The sequence below is a fragment of the Grammomys surdaster genome, unplaced genomic scaffold (genome assembly GCF_004785775.1).
Source record: "Grammomys surdaster isolate TR1022 unplaced genomic scaffold, NIH_TR_1.0 262, whole genome shotgun sequence".
In the NCBI taxonomy this organism is placed as follows: Eukaryota; Metazoa; Chordata; class Mammalia; order Rodentia; family Muridae; genus Grammomys; species Grammomys surdaster.
In genome coordinates, this window is record NW_021604703.1 from 1,496,338 (window position 1) to 1,516,616 (window position 20,279).

At 49.7% G+C, this 20,279-nt stretch overlaps 1 protein-coding gene across 6 annotated transcripts in view; it reads left to right on the forward strand.

The window, feature by feature from the left end:
* Positions 1–20,279, forward strand: part of Tnip1 (TNFAIP3 interacting protein 1) — a 56,644-nt gene that overhangs the window by 26,865 nt on the left and 9,500 nt on the right. For 5 of the 6 annotated variants that reach the window (XM_028775845.1, XM_028775842.1, XM_028775846.1 and 2 more), the window contains 10 exons: positions 150–287; positions 1,757–1,863; positions 3,335–3,415; positions 5,953–6,144; positions 9,400–9,494; positions 11,122–11,245; positions 13,648–13,737; positions 16,227–16,292; positions 16,437–16,568; positions 19,673–19,801. In XM_028775845.1, the coding sequence (XP_028631678.1) occupies positions 173–287; positions 1,757–1,863; positions 3,335–3,415; positions 5,953–6,144; positions 9,400–9,494; positions 11,122–11,245; positions 13,648–13,737; positions 16,227–16,292; positions 16,437–16,568; positions 19,673–19,801 (1,131 nt within the window). In that variant the 5' untranslated portion in view covers positions 150–172. The remainder of the gene's footprint in view (positions 1–149; positions 288–1,756; positions 1,864–3,334; positions 3,416–5,952; positions 6,145–9,399; positions 9,495–11,121; positions 11,246–13,647; positions 13,738–16,226; positions 16,293–16,436; positions 16,569–19,672; positions 19,802–20,279) is intronic. The other variant, XM_028775844.1, reaches the window with a different exon arrangement.

The window sequence follows — 20,279 nt, forward strand, 5'->3', positions numbered from 1 at the left end:
CTTTCCTTATGCTGGCCTGCTTGACACAGGCTTGGACTCTACACAGCCACTGTGGGAGTGAAGTCAGTCCGTGGCCAGGTTTAGGGCAGGGATGGGGAGGGCCATGCACTGGGCTGGGTAAATCCTGTGCTTCTCCACCTTGTCTCTAGGGGAGCTTCTGGAGGAGTCTCAGATGGAAGCGTCCAGACTCCGGCAGAAGGCGGAGGAGCTGGTCAAGGACAGTGAGCTGCCCCCACCACCACCTGTGCCCTCCTTGGTCTCCTTCGATCCCCTGGCTGAGCTCACAGGTACCAGAAGAATCCAGAACCCCTGCCTTCTCTCAACACAGCTTGCCCAGGCCCTGAATACCACAGGGCCTACCTATTCTTTTTGTTTGTTTGTTTGTTTTTTGGGTTTTTTTTTTTGTTTTTTTTTGAGACAAGGTTTCTCTGTGTAGCCCTGGCTGTCCTCACTCTGTAGACCCGGCTGGCTTCGAACTCAGAAATCCACCTGCCTCTGCCTCCCAAGTGCTGGGGCCTACCTATTCTTACACAGACCTTTTTCTTGTGTACATCTTTTGGCTACAGCACCCATAAAAGGTCAGATCTTTAAGGGACCTCAGAAGACTGTAGTGACTCAGCGCTCCTGATTCCCTGGCAGGCACTAGTGATCTATCACAGTGGTCTGTGGCACCTATGATAAACCTTAGGGCTTTATCAGCATGGTTCTTGAATCCACAGCTGCTGTGTGGCATGGGAGTTGAAAGTCCTCTGTACCCTTTCTTCCTTCTGATTATAATGAGGAAGACTGAGGCCCAGAGAAGAATCCGTCCTTGCCTATTAGCTTTTATCAGTGCCTATGAGGTCTGCATAAGGAGAAGGTGACAGTGGCTAAGGACTGGTATCCATCTGGTCCAGGACAAGGTCTGGGACCAAGAGATCTCCCACACCAGACTTGAGCACTTCCTGCTGCTGTTCCTCAGGACTCATCTCAGGCCCCTGTGAGAGCTTCCTTTCTAAGTGTGCTAGTACTTGCTGGACCGATGAGAAAGGTGGAGGTGTCCCAGCCCGTGGCACTGTTGTTTTTGTTCTTGTCCTCACTGGCCCAGTGCCATGGGGAGACTCTGCAGCAGTGGCCTCCAGTCGTAAGGAAGTCAGCTGCATTGGAGTCCAGGTTTTACAGTTGCTAGCCGAGTGACCAGCCAAGTTGATGACCTTGCCAGACCCTGGTTTCATTTCTTTAAAATAGGAATGAGAGCACCATAGGGAATGGGGCTGGAGCTCAGTGGGTGGAGTGCTCACCTACCATGCATGTATTCAGCTGCTCTGAATAAGCTGCATAGTGGTGCATGCCTGTAACCCTGGAGTTGGGAGTTGGTGGCAGGAAGATAAGAAGTGTCATCTTCAGCGCATACTGAGTTTGGGGCCAGTCTGAGCTCCATGAAGCCAAGTTTGAGGTCAACATATGCTACAGGAGCCTCTCTCAAAACCAAAAAGAAAGCACTTAGTTAATTGATAATTCTTAATCCAAATCCCTTAGGCAGAGAGCCGTGACCACCTTGGAGTTCTCCTAGTAAGGTCTGGGAAGGGGTCTCTGCCCAGGCTCTGGCCGCGCATTACTCAGTCCAGTCATCCTGACTTGTCTTAAAGGGACAGCCTCCCTTTTCTCAGAATCAAGAGAAAACTCAATCAGAAGGCTTCCATCCAGTGTTCTCCTGGGGGCTGGGTTCAGGCATCTTCCCCTCTAGGTTTCTTTAGCCACAGTCTTGATTTTCCAGGACAGGATACAAAGGTCCAGGTACATCCTACTACCAGCACTACCACCACCACCGCCACCGGAAACTCCATGGAGAAGCCAGCGCCACCCTCCAAGCCTCCATCCAATGTAAGTTGCATTTGGAGTTATGACTGGTTACCTGAAGCTCTTCCCGCCACACATCAGTCCGGAGTGCTGGGATGTGGCAGCTTGCCATCTTGAAGTGGAAGTCACGGTTCTCATGATCAGGAAAGTCCTGATCAAACAGGAGTTTTCTCTCATTTACTGACCTGTCCAGTGTGACCATGCTCACTAACCAGGCACAGACGCACACTGCCAAGAGGCTCAGAAACCATGACCTGAAGGTTCAATGGAGAAGTGTAGCCTGGTGTCATAGGGCCAGCCCCTCAAGGGATCCTTCAGGTAGTGAGAAATTGGGCCTTTTCCAAGGTCACGTATGGAACTCCTGAGAGTGTAGGTTTGGGCAGAGCTTCTCTAGTAGAGCTGCGACCACAGATGGGGGCATGGTGGCTCTGACTAGTGACCAGTGGGGCTCGTTTCTCCCATCTGTCCTACCCCATCCCAGGACAGGGAAAGCAGGTCAAGAGGGTGATTTTGGTTTTGGAGGTTTTTCGGTGGGGTATGGAGGGAGAGATATATGTGTGCAGTGGAGTGTGTGCTTGTGAGGACAGAGGAGAACATCAGGTGTCCTGTCTACTGCTTTTTGCTTTTTCTTTTACATCTTTTCACTGAACCCAGAGCTTACTACTTTCAGAGAAGTCAGCAAGTCCCAGCAATCCTCTTGTCTCTGTCCACTCCAGTGCTGGGTTTGTAAGTTACGGATGCCCAGCCGTGCTTTTTACATGGGTGCTGGGAAATCCAAAGTTAGGTCTAACTGCTGGTTTAGCAAATGCTATACCCACTGAGTCACCTCCCCAGCCCCGGTCAGGTTTAAGGGAATCTTAGAGCCAGGTTCAGATGTACTGTGGGCCCCTCAGCTGATTGGACAACCAGTGAAGTCTGCTTGGAAAATACAAAATTGGCTGGCCACCACCTTGGTTTGGCACACATTGTCAACCATCATTGGTATTCTCAGATCAGTCCTCTCCTGGGACCTCCAGGTCTGAGTTGGTGAGGCTGGAGTAGGACCTTCCTTCGTGGTGACTGTAATAGTTGCTGCCACCCAGGATCAGCTAGAGACACCTGAGCTTTGGCAGTATCTCCTAGCTTGTGCAGAGTCTTGTCTTGTGTGTTGACTCTGTGAACTTGGTTTCCTCATCTGTCCAAAGAGAATATGAACCTCCCACCACACACACACTCACACACACACACACACACACACTCACACATGATGAACAAATAAATAATACTGGTACAAGGTCGGCTCACCCCACACCCCTGTTTGACAGATAAATAATGGCCATGGAGGGATATGACCTCAGATCACGAGGAGGGTGATGGCAGTTGTGTGGTTCTTGGGTGATCTCATAAGAATAGTGTGTGACTGTTGCCTCTGGGAACTCTGCACTGTTTGTCCTTCTGTCTTCCTTGGGGGCAGGGTGCTTTTCTCTTGGGCAGCTACTAACTCCTTTCTACCTAGGGCACCTCCTCTGACTTTGAAGTGGTCCCTACTGAGGAGCAGAATTCACCCGAAACTGGCAGCCACCCTAGGAACATGATGGTGAGCAGACAGGCAACCCACCACCCACCCCCAGCACATCCTTTTCTTTCCTCTCTGTCTGTCACCTGCCCCTTTGTGACAGGAACCGGGGCCACTCAGATCCCTTGGGTCCCCTGCAGTTACATGGGGGACATAGAGGGGTTATAGCATGGGGTGCTTCTCACTCTCATATGCAAATCCCATGCTGGTGACTTCCCCAGCTTGGGGCACACAGGCACCCCACTGTTGTGAAAGCCTGGGCCACTTGCCAGCCCCACTGGCCTCTGGACCAATCACCTTTCTATCAGTTACAGTGACTCAGCCTCTTGGGTCTGTAGGCTCCAAGCCTGGGGGTGTGGAAAGGGTCGCCCTGGTGCTGATGGGAGGGGTGGGAGTGATTTACCCTTTGTGCAGGTCCTTGGCTCCTCTCAGGAGCAGATGGGCTGGAAGTGACTCTTTCTGTTCACATGTGGGGTGCACGCATTTCAGGGGCGGGTACACAAACCCACATTCCTACCTTGCAGTGTTTAACCTCCGTTCCAACCGTGCAGTCCTTCTGTTCTTCCTTTTTTTTCTTTCTTCTTTTTTTTTTTTTTTTTTGTGCTTTTCAAGACAGGGTTTCTCTATGCAGCCCTGGCTGTCCTGGAACTCACTCTGTAGACCAGGCTGGCCTCAAACTCAGAAATCCGCCTGCCTCTGCCTCCCAAGTGCTGGGATTAAAAGAGTGCCCAGCCTGTTCTTTCTTAAAATGCCAGACTTGGAGAGCTATTGTGAAAGATCTTCTAGATATGTCAGAGACCTTAAAGTCCTGTCTTTTCGTCATCCCTTCCTTCCTCCCATTTAATGTTTGCTTTTCTCTGTTCTGTTTTGTTTTAGTGTGAAACAAGCCTCTTGCCTCTCCTCCTAAGTCCATGCAATGAGCCATGCCCCCTGTAGACCGTTAAATTGTTGTTAAGCCAGCACTCCTTGGCCTTACCTTCACTGATGCTACCCTACCGTCTATCAACAGCCCCAAGTCATGAAAGTTTGGGTGGCTGGTGCTCTTCCATTCATCCACAAACACCGCCCCACCTCACACCAGCATTTAGCCTTTAGTGCTAGAGGATTGTCCTGTTGGGATGCTGAGTATGTGGCAGGACCTCTGTTTTGTCTCCTGGGACCACATGCATCTTGTCCTGTTCTATCCCCAGGACTGAGACATGACTGAGAGCAGGCTGGTAACTTACTTACCTTTTCAGTTAAAGTCCCTGCGTACTCAGTTGTCTGTGCCAGCTCAGGAGTACACCAACTCCTGCCAGAAGCTTGTAGACTAGTTAGAGAAACTTGAGGGATTCAAAGCACTTTATGAGCCTCCATAGCACAGCCCTGGCCACTCCTAGTCCTTTGTGGTGAGAAGGGATACATGATGGGAGACAGATTCTGCCTTTTTATTTTTTAATTAGAAAATGGTGCTGATAGCCAACAGGCTGAGCATTCAGTTGCCACAGTGCTTAGTAGCCGGTCACAGAGCCCTGGATTACAGTGAGAAAACCCCAGGTGTAGGGCTGGCTCTGCCATTCTGCCATGTACTGGCTGGGCTGCCGTGAGCAAATTCTCTGTCAGATACTTCACTATCCCAGCCTGATCCGTAGCTCCCTGTGGTTCTGTTCTCTGATTCCCTGAAGGTTTGGGGTTTGAGAGGAATCTGCTTGGGTGATTCCTTGCCTGAACTGTTGGGTTGCGTTGAGGAGTAGGGAGTAGGTGGATGGGCTGGGGAAATCTGCTGGGTGATTCTCTGAATTATTTTAGAGGAGGGGATCTGGAGGAGCTGAAGTGTGTGAATCTTTGGGGTAGATCAGGATATATAGAAATGAGGTCCACAGAACCCTGGGGTCTAGCCCAGGGCCTTGGGCAAGAGACGGTTGGGAGGCCTAATTAATACCTGTCTGTGAGCCAGGATTGACAGGTCTCACTGAGATCTTCGGACTGATGTGGGTGTGACCAGTGGCTTCAGTAGCAGTGTTCTAGAGAGAATGGAGAGAGCAGTACTGAACTATTTTGCCCAGGCTGCTCTCTCTCAAATCACTAGGTTGGGGTTCTCTGCAGTATTAGAGCTGTGATCCTTAGAAACATGGTGTTTGGTCCACTCCCAGGCACAGCCCCCTGTGGAGCCTCCCTGAGCTCATGAAGCAGTATGTTATAGCCAGAGACACCCTCTCTCTGCCTTCCCTCCTGTCAGCTTTGCTGTGCAATGAAGGAGGGAAGTGATATACACACACATACTGCTGAAAGGATGCCCAGCCTGGGGGAGGGTGAACTGACTACCCTCAGGCACTCAGTAAGACTCAAAGCGTAGGAGGAAGATGGCCTTGGTGTTGTTAGGCCAGCCAGTGGGCTGGAAGTCTTAGGTCCTGCCCTGTGAGTCAGCTGCAGATAGGGAACCTGTGTAACTGGAAATTTTCTCTGGGCTGAACAGAGGCCACAGGGGAAACTGAGTCATGAAGAATGGGGAAGCAATAGAAGAATTGGCTGGTGTTGCCTGCTTAGGCTTAGTGAAGATCATCTCCTTGCTCCCACAGGAGCTGGGCCCCCCACCCCCAGAGGATGGCAATCTGATGCTCCACCTGCAGCGCCTGGAGACCACCTTGAGTGTGTGTGCAGAGGAACCAGACCACAGCCAGCTCTTCACCCACCTGGGCCGCATGGCCCTTGAGTTCAACAGGTTGGCCTCCAAAGTGCATAAAAATGAGCAGCGCACTTCCATCCTGCAGGTGAGGCCAGCAAGCATCTCCCCGGGGGCACCTCCCACTCAGCTACAGGGTATAGGGCTTAACTGTGGGTTGGACTTTAGGCTTGTTTGGAGCTTTTTGTTCACAGTGGTGGCTGCAGTAAGGAATTTGTGGGAAGCTGTGTAGAAAGAGAAGGAAATGAGGAAATGGGAGGTGGGCCTTGCAGATTCATAGTGAGTGGCCTGGCTGGCTGGGTATGGCCTGCTTTGTTCTTGGTCTCTTCTTTTCTTTTCTCTTCTTTTCTTTTCTTTTCTCTTCTTTTCTTTCCTTTTTTTTTTTTCCGTTTGTTTGGGTTTTTTTTTTTTTTGTTTTTTGAGGCTGGGTTTCTGTGTATAGCCCTGGCTATCCTGGAACTCCCTCTGTAGACCAGACTGGCCTCGAACTCAGAAATCTGCCTGCCTCTGCCTCCTAAGTGCTGGGATTAAAGGGATTAAACCACTGCCCAGCTCCTTTTCTTTCTTTCTTTTTTTTTTTTTTTTGGTTTTTCGAGGCAGGGTTTCTCTATGTAGCCCTGGCTGTCCTGGAACTCACTCTGTAGACCAGGCTGGCCTCGAACTCAGAAATCCACCTGCCTCTGCCTCCCAAGTGCTGGGATTAAAGGAGTGTGCCACCACCGCCCGGCCTGGCTCCTTTTCTTTTTAAGACAGGGTCTCACTTTGTATCCCCAGCTAGCCTGGAATTTACCATGTAGACTAGACTGGCCTTGAGTCAGAGAGATCTGCCTGCCTCTGCCTCCTGAGCACACCTTGTGGCCTGCTTTGCTGTCACTGTGGTTCTTTTATGTTCTGTCCCCTGCAGAAAGAGTTTTTTTTGAGGCAGTCTCGCTCTTATCCCAAGCTGGCCTCACTAATAGCATCCTTCTGCCTCAGCCTCCTAAGTGTAGGGATTCTAGATATGAGCCACCTCACCCAGCTTTAATTTGTCCTATTTAAAGTCTCATACCTTTAGCCACCCTCCCTCCCTGCCTCCTTTCTCACATCCCTCTTCCTGTGCTGGGAGAGTGGTTGATCCTCATTACTGTATGGTCTTAGACATGTCACCAGTCTCCTGTCCTGTAAGGATTTGAGCTAGCAGTGTCCCCGTCCTGGGACACTGCATCAAAGGAGGCCTTTGTGCGACCTAGAACCCAGTGCTGGGAGATGGGTCACTGTTAGCTTTGTGTGACGTTGCTCTTCTACTCTAAGGAGGCCATCTTAACTCTGAGGGCTTTGCAGTTAAGTATGGTCCACTTACAATTAATTGGTAACCATTTTGAAGATGATGAACATGAGGCTGCTTGAGGCCCTGCTCAGGATTTGAACCCCTTCTGGGTGGAGCTCTCACTTTAAGGCTCCCCACTTCTGGGTAGACCCTTCTGTGCCAGTCCGTCTGTGGTCTCAGTTGTGCCAGTAGACCTTGAGAAAGGAGGGAATCCACTCTGTGTAGCCTTGAGCAGTTGAGTTCTACTCTGCCTGTATGACACAGAGCACACAGGACATCCTCTCATTGGAGACTGGAGAAGCAATATGTGGTGGAGAGCCTACAGAGCCAGGCTCAGGGAGGGGACTTCTTTGAGAGGCCACCGAAGCTTTGGAGTTTCCAAACTGAGCCCTGAGAAAGAAAACCTGACATGGTACCAGGGCTGAGATCACTCAGCATCAACTTTTTGGCACTCAGATGCAGATATATCTTGGTTCCCTGACGTCCACCAGTCTCTTACGTCAGTCTTCTGTTTATTCCTTTCTTGGCTCTAACAGTTCACAAGAATTCTATTTTATTGGGTAGTTTATTTGCTTAGTTTGAGAGAAAGCATACCCACCATTTTGCCCCAGTGCCTGGTACTTCATACACAGTTAGTGAAAAAACAAGCAAGCCAGGAGCAGAGGCTTTACTCATAATGCCTACTTAGGGGTAGGCAGGAGGATCTCAAGTTCAAGGCCATCTTGGACTATGTAGCTAGACTCCATCTCAAAAAACAAGACCTAGCCAGGCAGTTGGCTCATGCCTGTAATCCTAGCACTTAGGAGATAGAGGCAGGTGGATCTCTGGTCTACAGAGTGAGTTCCAGGATAACCAGAGATAGACAGAGAAACCTGTCTTGAAAACAAAGCAAAACAATAACAACAAAAAGACAAAGTTGGCGAGATGACTGGCTGCTTTTGCAGAGGATGGGGGTTGGGTACCTAGTGCCCACACAGCATCCGTCCACCTCACAACCTTCTGTAACTCTAGTTCTAAGGCCCTCTTCTGGCCTCTGTGGACACTGCACACATGGTACAGGCAAACCATTATACATAAAATAAAAACAACCCAGTCTTTGAAGTGAGCTCGCAGGTGTGCGCTTCGACTCTGGTAGAGGGTGGTGGTGACCTTTGGCTGCTGCTGATCCGGTCCAGCATCTGGTTTATACCCAGGGCGTTTACCTAGAGGCCCCAAGAATAGTCTAACAAGTGAACTGCCATTGTGGCCTTCCCTTAGGGCAGGAGCAGGACAGTCTGTCCCCTGATGTCCCCGCCCAGGGCCACAGCAGCTCTCTGTTTCTCTCCTCTGGGTGGAGGAAGCTGGATCCAGTTCCTCCTCATTCTACCTCTGATATGTTTCTTGGTTCACTCAACAAACATTGCAGACTCATACCTGTAATCTCAGAACTTAGGAGGCCAAGGCAAGAAGGTTGCTGGGTGTTCATTGCTGAGGGGTATATAGTAAGGTTCAGGCCCAACTGGGTTACAGGGTAAGACCTCACCTAAAAAAGAAAAAAAAAAATATTTTTTGAGATAAAACATGGTATAGGGCCCTCTGCTGGGCATTAGAAAAACAAGTTTTCTGTTTTTTCAACTTTCAACCCAGGGTTCAACAACCCCAATGCAAGGCTGTCTCTCCTATCCATCCAAGCTAGTCAGAAAGGAACCCAGCAGTTCTTGGGTCTCCCTGGATGACATGACACAAGTTCCCTTATAGTCTATGTAGTAGTGAACGTAGGACGTCCACCCTAGTTTGGGAAAGAGACGAGACAGGAGCCTTGGAGGGCTGCCAAGGAGGGAGAGTCTAGGCGGGGATAGCCGTTAAGGGAAGAGGAGGGAATTCTCATCGGGAGGACCAGGACCTAGCTCTGAGTCTGTCAGGTATCCTTACTACTGACTCCCGTGGAGAGAAGCCTGGGTGGATGGGACTAGTGGCTGTAGCCCGATCCCCCTGTGTCAGCATGCCTTGGGATGTGCCCCTTCTAACCCTCGCCCCTGTCTGCTCATCTACCCACAGACCTTATGTGAGCAGCTGCGCCAGGAGAATGAAGCCCTGAAGGCCAAGCTGGACAAGGGCCTGGAACAGCGGGATCAGGTGGCTGAGAGGCTGCGGTAAGTCCAGGCCACCCGGAGACTGGAGGAGGAATAGGGAAGGAGGAATAATGTGACACTGGCTCCTGGGATGAGGCCACGTCTGACAGCTCTGTCCTGACAGCAGTTCTCTGGTATTTTCTCCCTTGCACTGTGTTTATCTTGGGGATGTAGACAGCACTGAAAGCTGCCCTCCCCTGGGGACAACTGCTGACATCAGTGTAGGAGCTGGCTCAGGACTCTCCTGCCCCCTGGTGGTCACCTTCATTCCCTGCTGCCTTTTCCTGGGATCTTTGGAAGCCCCTCTTTGGACTCAGACCTGTGGGAAGGCATACAGGTTTACCCCAGCCTCTCTGTCCTTGGCAAGACTGAGTTTGGGTGTCTTAGGTGAGCTGTAGGGTCTACTTGTCACCAAGGATCTCTGACCACCAAGGATCAATGCCTCTTGTTTCTAGGGAAACAGGAATTTGTGATTGATGGATCTCAAAGGGCCTTTGCCCTTTTATAGTCTTGTAGACTAGCTCCCATTGTGTGAGGGGAAATAGCCCGAGATGGGGAGGGACTTCTAAGAGTCTCACTACACAGACCTAGGCCTTCACTAGAGTAGCAACAGTTCCTGCTCACCATGGTCGTGGGTAACAGGGTGCTGGGTTAGCCTGTTAGACGAGAGAGTCTGTTAGAGCCAGGCCTTGCCACTGTATATTCCCTCTTAGTCACTGTAGCCCCAGGGCCATTTTGCATCATCATGTCTTGATTTACTTTGGATAACCTAATGGTTAGGGCCTTAGAGCCATACTCCAGTATTCATGGAGGACATGGATCATGTCAAGGACAAGGATGCCCAAGCTAAAGGAAAGGAATTTAAGTCCTTGCCGAGTAGACTAGGAAAAGCCATTTGACTCTGTGGTGTTTCTGTAATTAAATGGAAGCTGAAGGAACATGTCCATGTTGCAAACATCCTGAGTACCTGGCGCTGCCCACCTCATGAACTTAACTCTTACTTAGTTATATCTCTGCTTGTTTTGTCTAGAACACCCTCTCCATAGCCCAGGGACCTCACTGCGTAGCTCAGGCTGCCTCAGGCTCCTTAGTCCAGCTTCTGCCTCCCAAATGAACATTGGAGTTATAGGTGTGAGGACCCACACTCAACTTTGCTTGGTAACCGTTCCTACTGTAAATTATAAAGGAGGTCTCACCTAGAGCAGCACCTGTGTTCAACACTAGATAACCTTGAAAGCAGATACAGTGGGATTGAGTCTCTGACAGGTGTGAGGATGGTTCCATCAACCCCGGCTCTGAGCCAGGAGCCTACTCTTTCTGTGTTAAAGGTGCCAGAGAGTGCACAGGACCTAAAGCATCACACAGGCTCTGCCTGCTTCAGCTGAACCAGGACACTTGACTATAACCGGAGGGGCAGAGCTTTCTAAGAGAACTAGATCTAGATCATAGGACCTGAAGGTACCTTGTGTGTAGACAACCTACAGATGGGGAAACTCTGCTGTTAAGGATTCCCGTGAAGCCTGCACACCTTCTGGGTGCCTTACAGATGCCCTTTTGATCTGCAGTGCCTGTGACAGTAGGCTCTTGGCTTTGCAGGCTTCTTAACCCAGGGCTGACATTGTGACATCTCCATTTGTCTCTTATCCAGGGAGGAAAACTCGGAGCTCAAGAAACTGTTGATGAACAGCAGCTGCAAAGAGGGACTCTGTGGGCAGCCCAGCTCCCCAAAGACAGAAGGTGTTGGCAAGAAGGGCGTGGCCGGACATCAGCAGGTGTGTAGCAGGAAGTTCTACTATCCCAGGCTTCTCAAACCCAGGATCTGCTCAGCTCTTCAGGGAGAGTGAGCATACACCTCCCCCGCACACAGTTCCAGCAGCAGAAGGTTCTAGTTGGTAGACTCTGTTTCGTGGTGCAGCATCTGCCTCTGCAGTGTGACCACTCCTTGGCCTTTTGTTCTGCCTTCACCCAACTCGGAGTGTCCCATTCTCTGAGACACATGCTCAGAGCTGTTGGCAGTCACGTGGCTCTATGGCCCCCACTGGCTGCTTGCTTCTCTTGTTTGCTGACTTGGATTGTCCAGCAGCTTGCTCTTGGGAGTTGGGGTTCAGTGTTTTGCTCATTCTGGGTACTGACATCTTTTAATGCATTTTCTCTTGTCAAAGTCTCTCTCTGGAAAGTGAGTCCCAAAAGTCTGTTTAGTATCTCAACATTCCATGGTGGAACCACAGTGTCCGGGATCCTATGGGGATTGTAGTAAGCTTGTGAGATTGCAGCTCGAGCCTCGGGATGGAGAGGAAGACTGGTCTGGCCCACACCTCCAGGCCCAGCCTTTCCACACAGTGAAGTCCAAGTGTGCCTTGCCCCACTTTCACACACACCCCCATCTCCTCTAACCCATCGTTGACAGAATACTTCAACCTCCTCGAGTGAGTTGCCGGCAGTTGCAACACAAGCCCGAATGCCAGCTTTCTGTGTAATGTAGTGATTACCGTGATCACTCACTCCCCACCCCTGGCCAGTGATGTTCTTTACCCAGGGCTTGCAAAGCCATGAGCTCATTTGGGCTCTTTTGCCTGAAGGGATGTCTCTTCCACATACAGGGCCAACAGGAGTCTTGGAGAGGTCATGTGCCACCATACAATTAAGACTCTTCTGTCACTTCTTAAGCAGAGGTGGGGGTGGCCAGCTAAAGAGCAAAGTGTTGGCGCCCTGCCTCTTACTAGCACTGTGGCCCCTTTTTATATTTTTAACCATGGCCTCACTGTGTAGCCATGGTTGGTCTGAAATGCACTGTGTAGATCAGGCTGGCCTCCAGCTCACAGAGATCCTCCTGCTTTTGTTGGGATTAAAACTAAGTGCCACATCGCCTTTAGCTGTCACTGTTAACAGTGGGCTTCTTGGGGCAGGCATCTGCCCTTTGTCAGAGGCCACCTTATTAGGTAGCTTTTTCTCTCCAGGTGCCATGGTATGTTTACAGGACCTAGCCTGTAGGGGGCACCAGAGGCTCACAAACTCTGCTTCCAGTTTCTGCCCGGCCTGTGGTAGGGAGTAGAGTGGGAGTAGGGACCGTATGACTGCAGGGCAGGTTGGAGCTGGGGTAGACTCCAGTTGATGAGGCTGGTGCAGAACAGCTTCTGGTCTGAGCAGACACCGAGGGCCCTGGCGTCAGTCACTGCACGTCCACTCTAGCCTTGTCCTGTGGTTGTCACCACAACACTACTAGGTGTTTAGTTTCGAGACATTTTATTTTGAGGTAACTTTAAACTTAGGCAGAGATAGTGTGGAGTTGTGTTCCCGTACCTCCTCCCTCCATCTTCCCTGGCTGGCTTACGGAACCACAGACCTACCTCACCAAGCATCTTACGTGACTCTGGTTGTTCCCAGAGTAGGCATTAGTGTTGGCACTGCAGCGCTGCTCAGATGCACCCATCTTTCACTCCTGTCCTTTGCCTTCCAAAATTGAATCCCGGCTCCCACGTGGGATTCAGTATCCCAGCTCCTTAGCCTCCTCGTGTCTGTGACGTGGGTCAGCTGTCCTTTTTTCCATGGCCTTGGCGCTTCTGAGTTATGCTGGCCAGTTGTTTTGCAGAATGGGTTTGGGTTTAGATTAGACTGTGGTTGCAGAATTTGGAAAGAATCTCAGAAATGGCATGCTGTGTGCATACATCTGCACAGTGCCAGGCTCTTAGCCTATGTTTCTGGGCTCGTGATGTTTGCCAGCCTCCATAACAGTTTTCCGTTGTTTAAGTTGGGGGTTGCATGCGTGTGTGGAGGTCAGAGGATGCTTCTCTCCTTCCACCCTAGGTTCTGGAGATTGAACTCAGCTCCTCAGGCTTAGGGACAATCACGTTCACTCACTGAGCCATCTCACTGGCTCCTCACAACTTCTAAAAATATATAAGCCACACCTTTAGGGGATTCGAAGTTGTTTTGGGGGCTGACCTCAGAGTTAGAGAGGGGAACATGGCTGTGGAAGGAGCTGGGGACAGGATGTGAGGCCGGCAGCCATGATATGCATCAGCAAAGGGGAATATTCCTCTCGGACTTCGAGAAGGAGGACGTCATGGCTGTGACACTTCTGGTGGCTGCTGGGTGGGAGGACCCGGGAGATTGGAGACAGGGGGCTGGGGAACAAAGTTATATCTGACACTTTGGTGGCTCTGTCTCTCCCTAGGCCAGTATGATGGCAAGTAAAGTCCCTGAAGTGGGGACCTTCGGTGCAGCTGAGAAGAAGGTGAAGTTGCTGGAACAGCAACGCATGGAGGTAGGTGGCTGAGCAGAGAGGTCAGGGAATACTTCCTCACCTCATGGGACCACAGGGATGAAAGGCCCTACCTGTCTCTGGTTCCCACTGGTCCTAGATCATCTTGGGAGAGTTATTGTGGAAACCATTGAACCATCTGCCCATGGGATAGGTGTCTGTCCTCTGGATCAACCACAGGGATCACTGAGGATACTGTATTTGTGGCTCAGGCTGAAATTGTTTGGAGAGCTTAGGGAGCTGGAGAGATGGATCAGTGGTAATAGTGCATGCTGCTATTGCAGAGGACCAGGGTTCAGTTCCTAGGACTCATGTACCAGCTCACAACTGCCTGTAACTCCAGCTCCAGAGAGTCTAACCCCCTTTTCTGACCTCCATGGGTCACCACATATAGATGCAGACCCACGTATTAAAAGAGTGAGCTTAGGAAGGCTAAGGTAAGCTGGACACGGGAGAGGTCGTGGTCAGTCAGGCCAGTCGGCATTGGAGACACATGCTGCAGTGGGGAGTGGCTAACAGTGAAGGAAGCGCCCACGCCCTTGGCAGCAGCGTTCTCTGTCTCCCAAGTCCCTCCCCACCTCCAGCCCAGGGCACTAGCCTGTCCTTGTCCCTCATCTAGGCCTCTTCACACAGCTGGGGCCTTCCCAACCTCTTCTTTCCCATCCCCTCCCTTCACACACATCTGAAGACTTGCTTACATTCATATTCTAGATTTACTCATCTCTCAGAACTGAAAGAGTGTTCATTATATAATGAACCATGGGTCTCCCTCGAGATAACTGCAGCTGACATCAGCTCACTGTGCTCCCTCGGGGTTGTTTTGTTCCCATTATTGTAGTACTAGGAACTGAACCTGGGACCACACAGAGCTGCCTCTGTGACCCTTGAACTCAGTCCTCTTCCCTCAGGCTCCTAAGTAGCTGAGGTTACAGGCATGCAAACCCTATATTCAGAGGGTTTTTTTAATGCAGAAAAACAAAATGACACATACTGCTTTTCAGATAAGTTTTTTTCTTTTAAAATTGTCTCAGGAGATCTGTTCAAATCCGCAGCATACGCCGGTTCCATTTTTAAGTACTTTTGTCATTGGTAGTAATCTGAATATCTTCTCCCATCACCTGTCTTTTTTCTTTTTACTTAGTGATGTAGAGTTGTTTTTCTCTCCTGATTAACTGCTCTGTCAAGAGTGCGGCTTATAATTATCATTATCTTAAAGCTCAAAGGATGTATTTTTTTAAAAAGATTTATTTATTTATTTATTTATTTTATGTATTTATTTATTTTATGTATAAGTACACTGTTGCTCTCTTCAGGCACAGCAGAAGAGGGCATTTGATCCTGTTACAGATGGTTATGAGCCACCATGTGATTGCTGGGAATTGAACTCTGGACCTCTTCTAGTAGAGTAGTCAGTGCTCTTAACCACTGAGCCATCTCTCCAGCCCTCAAAGGATATATTAAGTGTCTTCTTCTTCTTCTTTTTTTTTGTTTGTTTTGTTTTGTTTTTCGAGACAAGGTTTCTCTGTATAGCCCGGGCTGTCCTGGAACTCACTCTGTAGACCAGGCTGGCCTCGAACTCAGAAATCCGCCTGCCTCTGCCTCCCAAGTGCTAGGATTAAAAGTGTGCGCCACCACAGCCCGGCCTTGTTTTTGGTTGGTTTTGTTTGTTTGTTTGTTTTGTTGTTGTCATTGTTGTTGTGTCTTATTTTCTTAATGGCTGTGCTTTATCTGTTTATGATGTACTTTAAGCCGAGTCCTACACGAAGCTGACCTTTGGACACACATAGAGGGAGGGTTTAACTTTTTTGGTTTTGTTTTGAAACAGGGTCTCTCTGTGTAGCCTTGGCTGTTTGGGAACTCACTATGTAGATTAGGTTAGCCTCAAACTCACAGAGATCCTTCTGTCTTGCTTCCTGAGTGCTGGGATTAAAGGTTAGCCACCATGTCTGGCTGATTTAGCCTTTTAATATGTTTGTACACTTGGCTAAAGTGTTTTTCTTTTCTTCTTTTTTCTTTCTATAACAGGGTTTGTTGTTGTTGTTGTTGGTTGGTTGGTTGTTTCTTCCTATACCAGAGATTGAACCCAGGGCCTTGACCATGCTTGGCAAACACTCTTCTACAGAGACACTCTCCTGCCTCAGCCCTTGGTTTAGTATTTCCATTGGTTAAATTTTCAGAGTGGAATAATTTGTGTTAAAGACAATGAAAACCTAGGATTGTCACACCCTTTCAAAGTGCCCTCTGAAGAATCATGTTTGTGCATCAAAGTAACTGTCTCTAGGCCTCAGTGTTCCTGTGGCTTTCCTAAAGGGTAAAGTGCAGCTACAGATAAGGGTGGAGCAGCAGGGAGCACCTGACCAGTGGGGGATTGAGGCACCCTAGATTGCAGCTTTATCCTTCATGTGCTTTGGGCACCTGGGAAGCTGGGGCACTTGATGGGTATCTGACTGTTCTTCCTCGTGTTTCTAACCCCAGTACCTGCTTGTCCACAGCTACTGGAAGTGAACAAGCAGTGGGACCAGCATTTCCGGTCCATGAAGCAGCAGTATGAGCAGAAGGTGATGGAGTTCCTGGGAGCTGAGCCAAGGATGGCTTGAGGAGGCGGGATGAGAAGCTTGTGACCAGGCTGAGATGGGGAAGATGGAGGCAGCTGGTGCATACCCTTCTTCTGCCCTCATACTCCCTCTCTGCCCCTCCTCCAGATCACAGAGCTGCGACAGAAGCTGGTGGACCTGCAGAAACAGGTGACTGAGCTAGAGGCCGAACGTGAGCAGAAGCAGCGTGACTTTGACCGGAAACTCCTCCTGGCCAAATCTAAGATCGAAATGGAAGAGGCAAGTGTGGTCAGCCATGCTCTCTTTGAGGTTCCAGGCTCCTCCCAGAGTCCCCAGGATCAGTGAGCCAGGGTCAGGGTTGAGCGCTCCGTGACCTCTTGGTCACATCTCTTGGAACTGGAGTTATAGATGGTTATTAGCTCACCATATGAGTCCTAGGAATCAAACCCAAGTCCTCTGAAAGAGCAGCCAGTACCCTTAGCCACTGTGCTATCTCTTCAACCCCTGAGCCATTAAAATCTTAAATCCTAAGAACTATGCAAAGAAGTACATAATATGCAAACATACAAAAGGGGCATAGTAGGCTCACACCTATAATCCCAGCACTCAGGAGACTGAGCCAGAATAGAAAGTTACAGGCCAGCCTGAGGTATATAGCAAGACCTTGCTGGAACTGGCCTTCAGTTGATAAGTGCTTGTCTAGTAGGCTTGAGGCCCTGGATTCAATCCCTTGTGCTTCATAAACCAGGCACAGGAGTATGTAGAGGGAAGTGCAGAAGTTCAAGGCTATCCTTGGCTGCATAGTGAGTTTGAAGCCAGCCTAGGCTATATGTGTTTGTCAAAATAAAATAAAAAGATGCTATGTCCTAAAACAAAGATAAAGCAGACCTCAGTGGGGTGAGGTGGTGATCAGAGTAGTATAGGGCCTAAAACAGAGGGAGTTAGTTTATCCAGTCATCTCAGCCTGCCCCAGGCACTGTACTAGATAGAATCCGGGGAAAGCAGTCAGCTTGCCCTGGTTGGAGAAGAGATGATGAGCGACCAGGCGGAGGCTCACAAGTAAAAGTGTGTTTTACAACAAAGAAGGGGCAGAGATCAGAGACTTAAGTAGAAGGGACCTCATTCTGGTTGTGGAGCGATGCTCTAAAAAAAAAAAAAAAAGGCCTTGGCTTTGTCATGTGTGACTGGTGCCAGCCACAGTCCTCCAGAGTCCTGAAGCAGCTGACAGAAAGACAGACCACCTGACTCCCAGACCCTTGGGGTTTTAGTGACGAGAGCTACTTTTTTCTCGTCAAGGGAGCTGCATGTGGCTGTTTTGCCTAGCTTTAAAGGGGATATTTTCAACATGATTGCATCTCAGAGACCCTTCCATCAGCATGTGATACCCAGACCTTATCCAAGCACAGCCTCTGTCTGTGTCTCCCCCTTCCCTTGAGGATGAGCAGCAGAGACCCTGTTCTTTCTTCCGAGTATACCAGCCTGGCACTCACAGCCAGAGCCCTGGCTCGGTGGTCTCTTCCTCACTCCTGTCTACAAGGGAGACAAATCCCTGGACCATGACAGTTCTGTCCTTTCCACTGCCCGTGCAGATGGGAACTCTATGATCAAGAACATTCCTTGTCCTCCAGTGTTAAACAGAAGCCAGGACATCACCCATTTGTCCTGGCCTAGGTTGCCCTGAGCCACCTCTAACTAGAAACTACTCACCCACTGGTGTGTAGAATATTGACTAAAGGTCACACAGGAAGGGATGAGCACTGACGAGCCTTGGTCAGTCCCCTGATCCACATGGCACAATACAGATGACCTAACACTTTCCTAGAATACTTCCCCAGACTCTGGTCCTCTGGAAGGTAACTTCAAGTTGATTTTTTTTTTTTTAGATTTATTTATTTTATGTATATGAGTATTTTGCTTTCATGTATGTATGTATACCCCCTGAGTGCCTGGTCCCATGGAGGCCAGAGGGAACTGGAATCTACCATGTTAGTGCTAAGAATTGAACTCAGGTTGTCTTTATGAGCCAGCTCCAGCTCCCAGGCCTTTTAAAAACATATCTGCTGACAATACAGGGGGGTGTTTTGTTTTGTTTTTGTTTGCTTTGTTTTTTTTTGTTTTTGTTTTTTTTGATATGCCTGCTCCTAATGCTACACTGCCATCATCCAGTTTTAATTTTTATTTATTTTTGTGGCAGGTGCCTTGCTATGTAGCCTATACTAGCCTAGAACTCACTATGTAGACCAGGCTGGGGTCTAATGCAGAGGTCCTCCTGATCCCGCCTCTAGACTGTGAGGATTAAAGGTGTTTGCCACCACTCTCAGCCCAACCACTGTTTTAAACTAAGAATCATGGTGCAGACCTGCAATCCCAGTTTCTGCGAAGGCTGAGGCAAGAGGATCGCCAAGGCTCAGGGCCTCCCTGGGCTACAGAACAAGCTAAAGCGTGCTTAGGTAACTTAGTAAGACTTGAACTATAACAAAAGTGGGGGCTGAGGGGTTGGGGCCCTAGCTCAGTGGTAGGACAGTTGTTTAGCATGTGTGAAACTCAGCCCCTGAAAAGTAAATAATCCATTTCCTGACCTGGTGAATAGCATTCGGTGCTTTTACCTCTGCTGCCCATTTGATTTCCAGTCAGGGAAGTAATGCTTGATCCTGGGACCCACATGGTGGAAGGAGAGAACTGACTCTCACAAGTTGTCGTCTGACACACACAGACAATAAAGAAATAAAAGAGAATGTAAAAAGCAAAGAAACTTCCTTTGAAGTGAATGTAATGGAAATGGGGACCTTACGTTTTCCCTGTGTGGTCTCCAGGAAGTCACCTCACCAAGCCAAGGGGCCTGCTTGATGCTGGTTACCACTCCAGCTGCAGCTGTGGTGGCAGAAGCCTGTAAGCTTCCACCCCTCAGCTGTGGTGACCTTTTATTCTGTGTGCTTCCCTGAAGGGCCTTCTGTCCTGCTTACCCTTTGAGCATGGTCTCTTCTATGCTCAGGTATCTGAGGTCCTTAAGAAATTATGGTATTCTTCACTCTTCTGAGAGATTATACACCCAGTTTTGGACTCAGCTCTCATGAAGTCCTTTTGTGATTTTCGTTATGATGCCATCAGCCTCAGTATTTAGGAAGCTTACTTAAGAGGCCTTGTGTGGGGCCCAGGGTCTCTGCCAGTCAGTGAGGAAGCTCGAATCAGAGCCGAGGGTCTTCCTCACTACCAGCAGTGGAAGAGATGGACATATGGACTCTGAAAGACACCAGTGTCTTCCCAGCTCATTTGCAGACAAGCACGATGAGATGGTTGCTGAGAAGGAGGGAAAGCCAGGGCATAGGTCAGGCCGCCCAGGCCTCCAGAAGTGATCCTGTTTACCAACCCTGCACTCCTTGCAGACCGACAAGGAACACCTGACAGCAGAGGCCAAGGAACTGCGCCAGAAGGTCAAGTACCTGCAGGATCAGCTGAGCCCACTCACGAGGCAACGAGAATACCAGGAAAAGGAGATCCAGCGGCTCAATAAGGTGGGCGCTAGGACCCCTCCCCCCAGATGGGTGAAAGCTACCGTGAGCTCAGCTGCAGGGCCCCCCCCACCCCCATGTCACCTCCAGCTGTGACACCAGGTGAGGGGGCTAGAGGCACGATTCCTGTCTTCCCTGCCTCCACACACTCTGAGTGGCCCAGCCCCAGGAGGAGTTTGGACTCACTCCTGCTTCCCATGTGGCCTTTGTACATGTGCCTCCCTCTGAGGCCCCACTATCCCCTGCCTAGCCTATCCAAGCTTGAATGTCACTTGCTCAGCAAAGCCATCCCTGGATCTCTTTTTGATGGCCCCATTCTATGGTCCTAGGGTAGCAATAGTCTTTTTCTCATTCTTGCTAACAGGCTGTCCTGTTAAGGCACAACACACACATACACATACCCTCCCTCTCTCTCTCACTCTGTCTCTCTCCCCTCCCTCTCCTCCTCCTCCTCCTCCTCCTCCTCCTCCTCCTCCTCCTC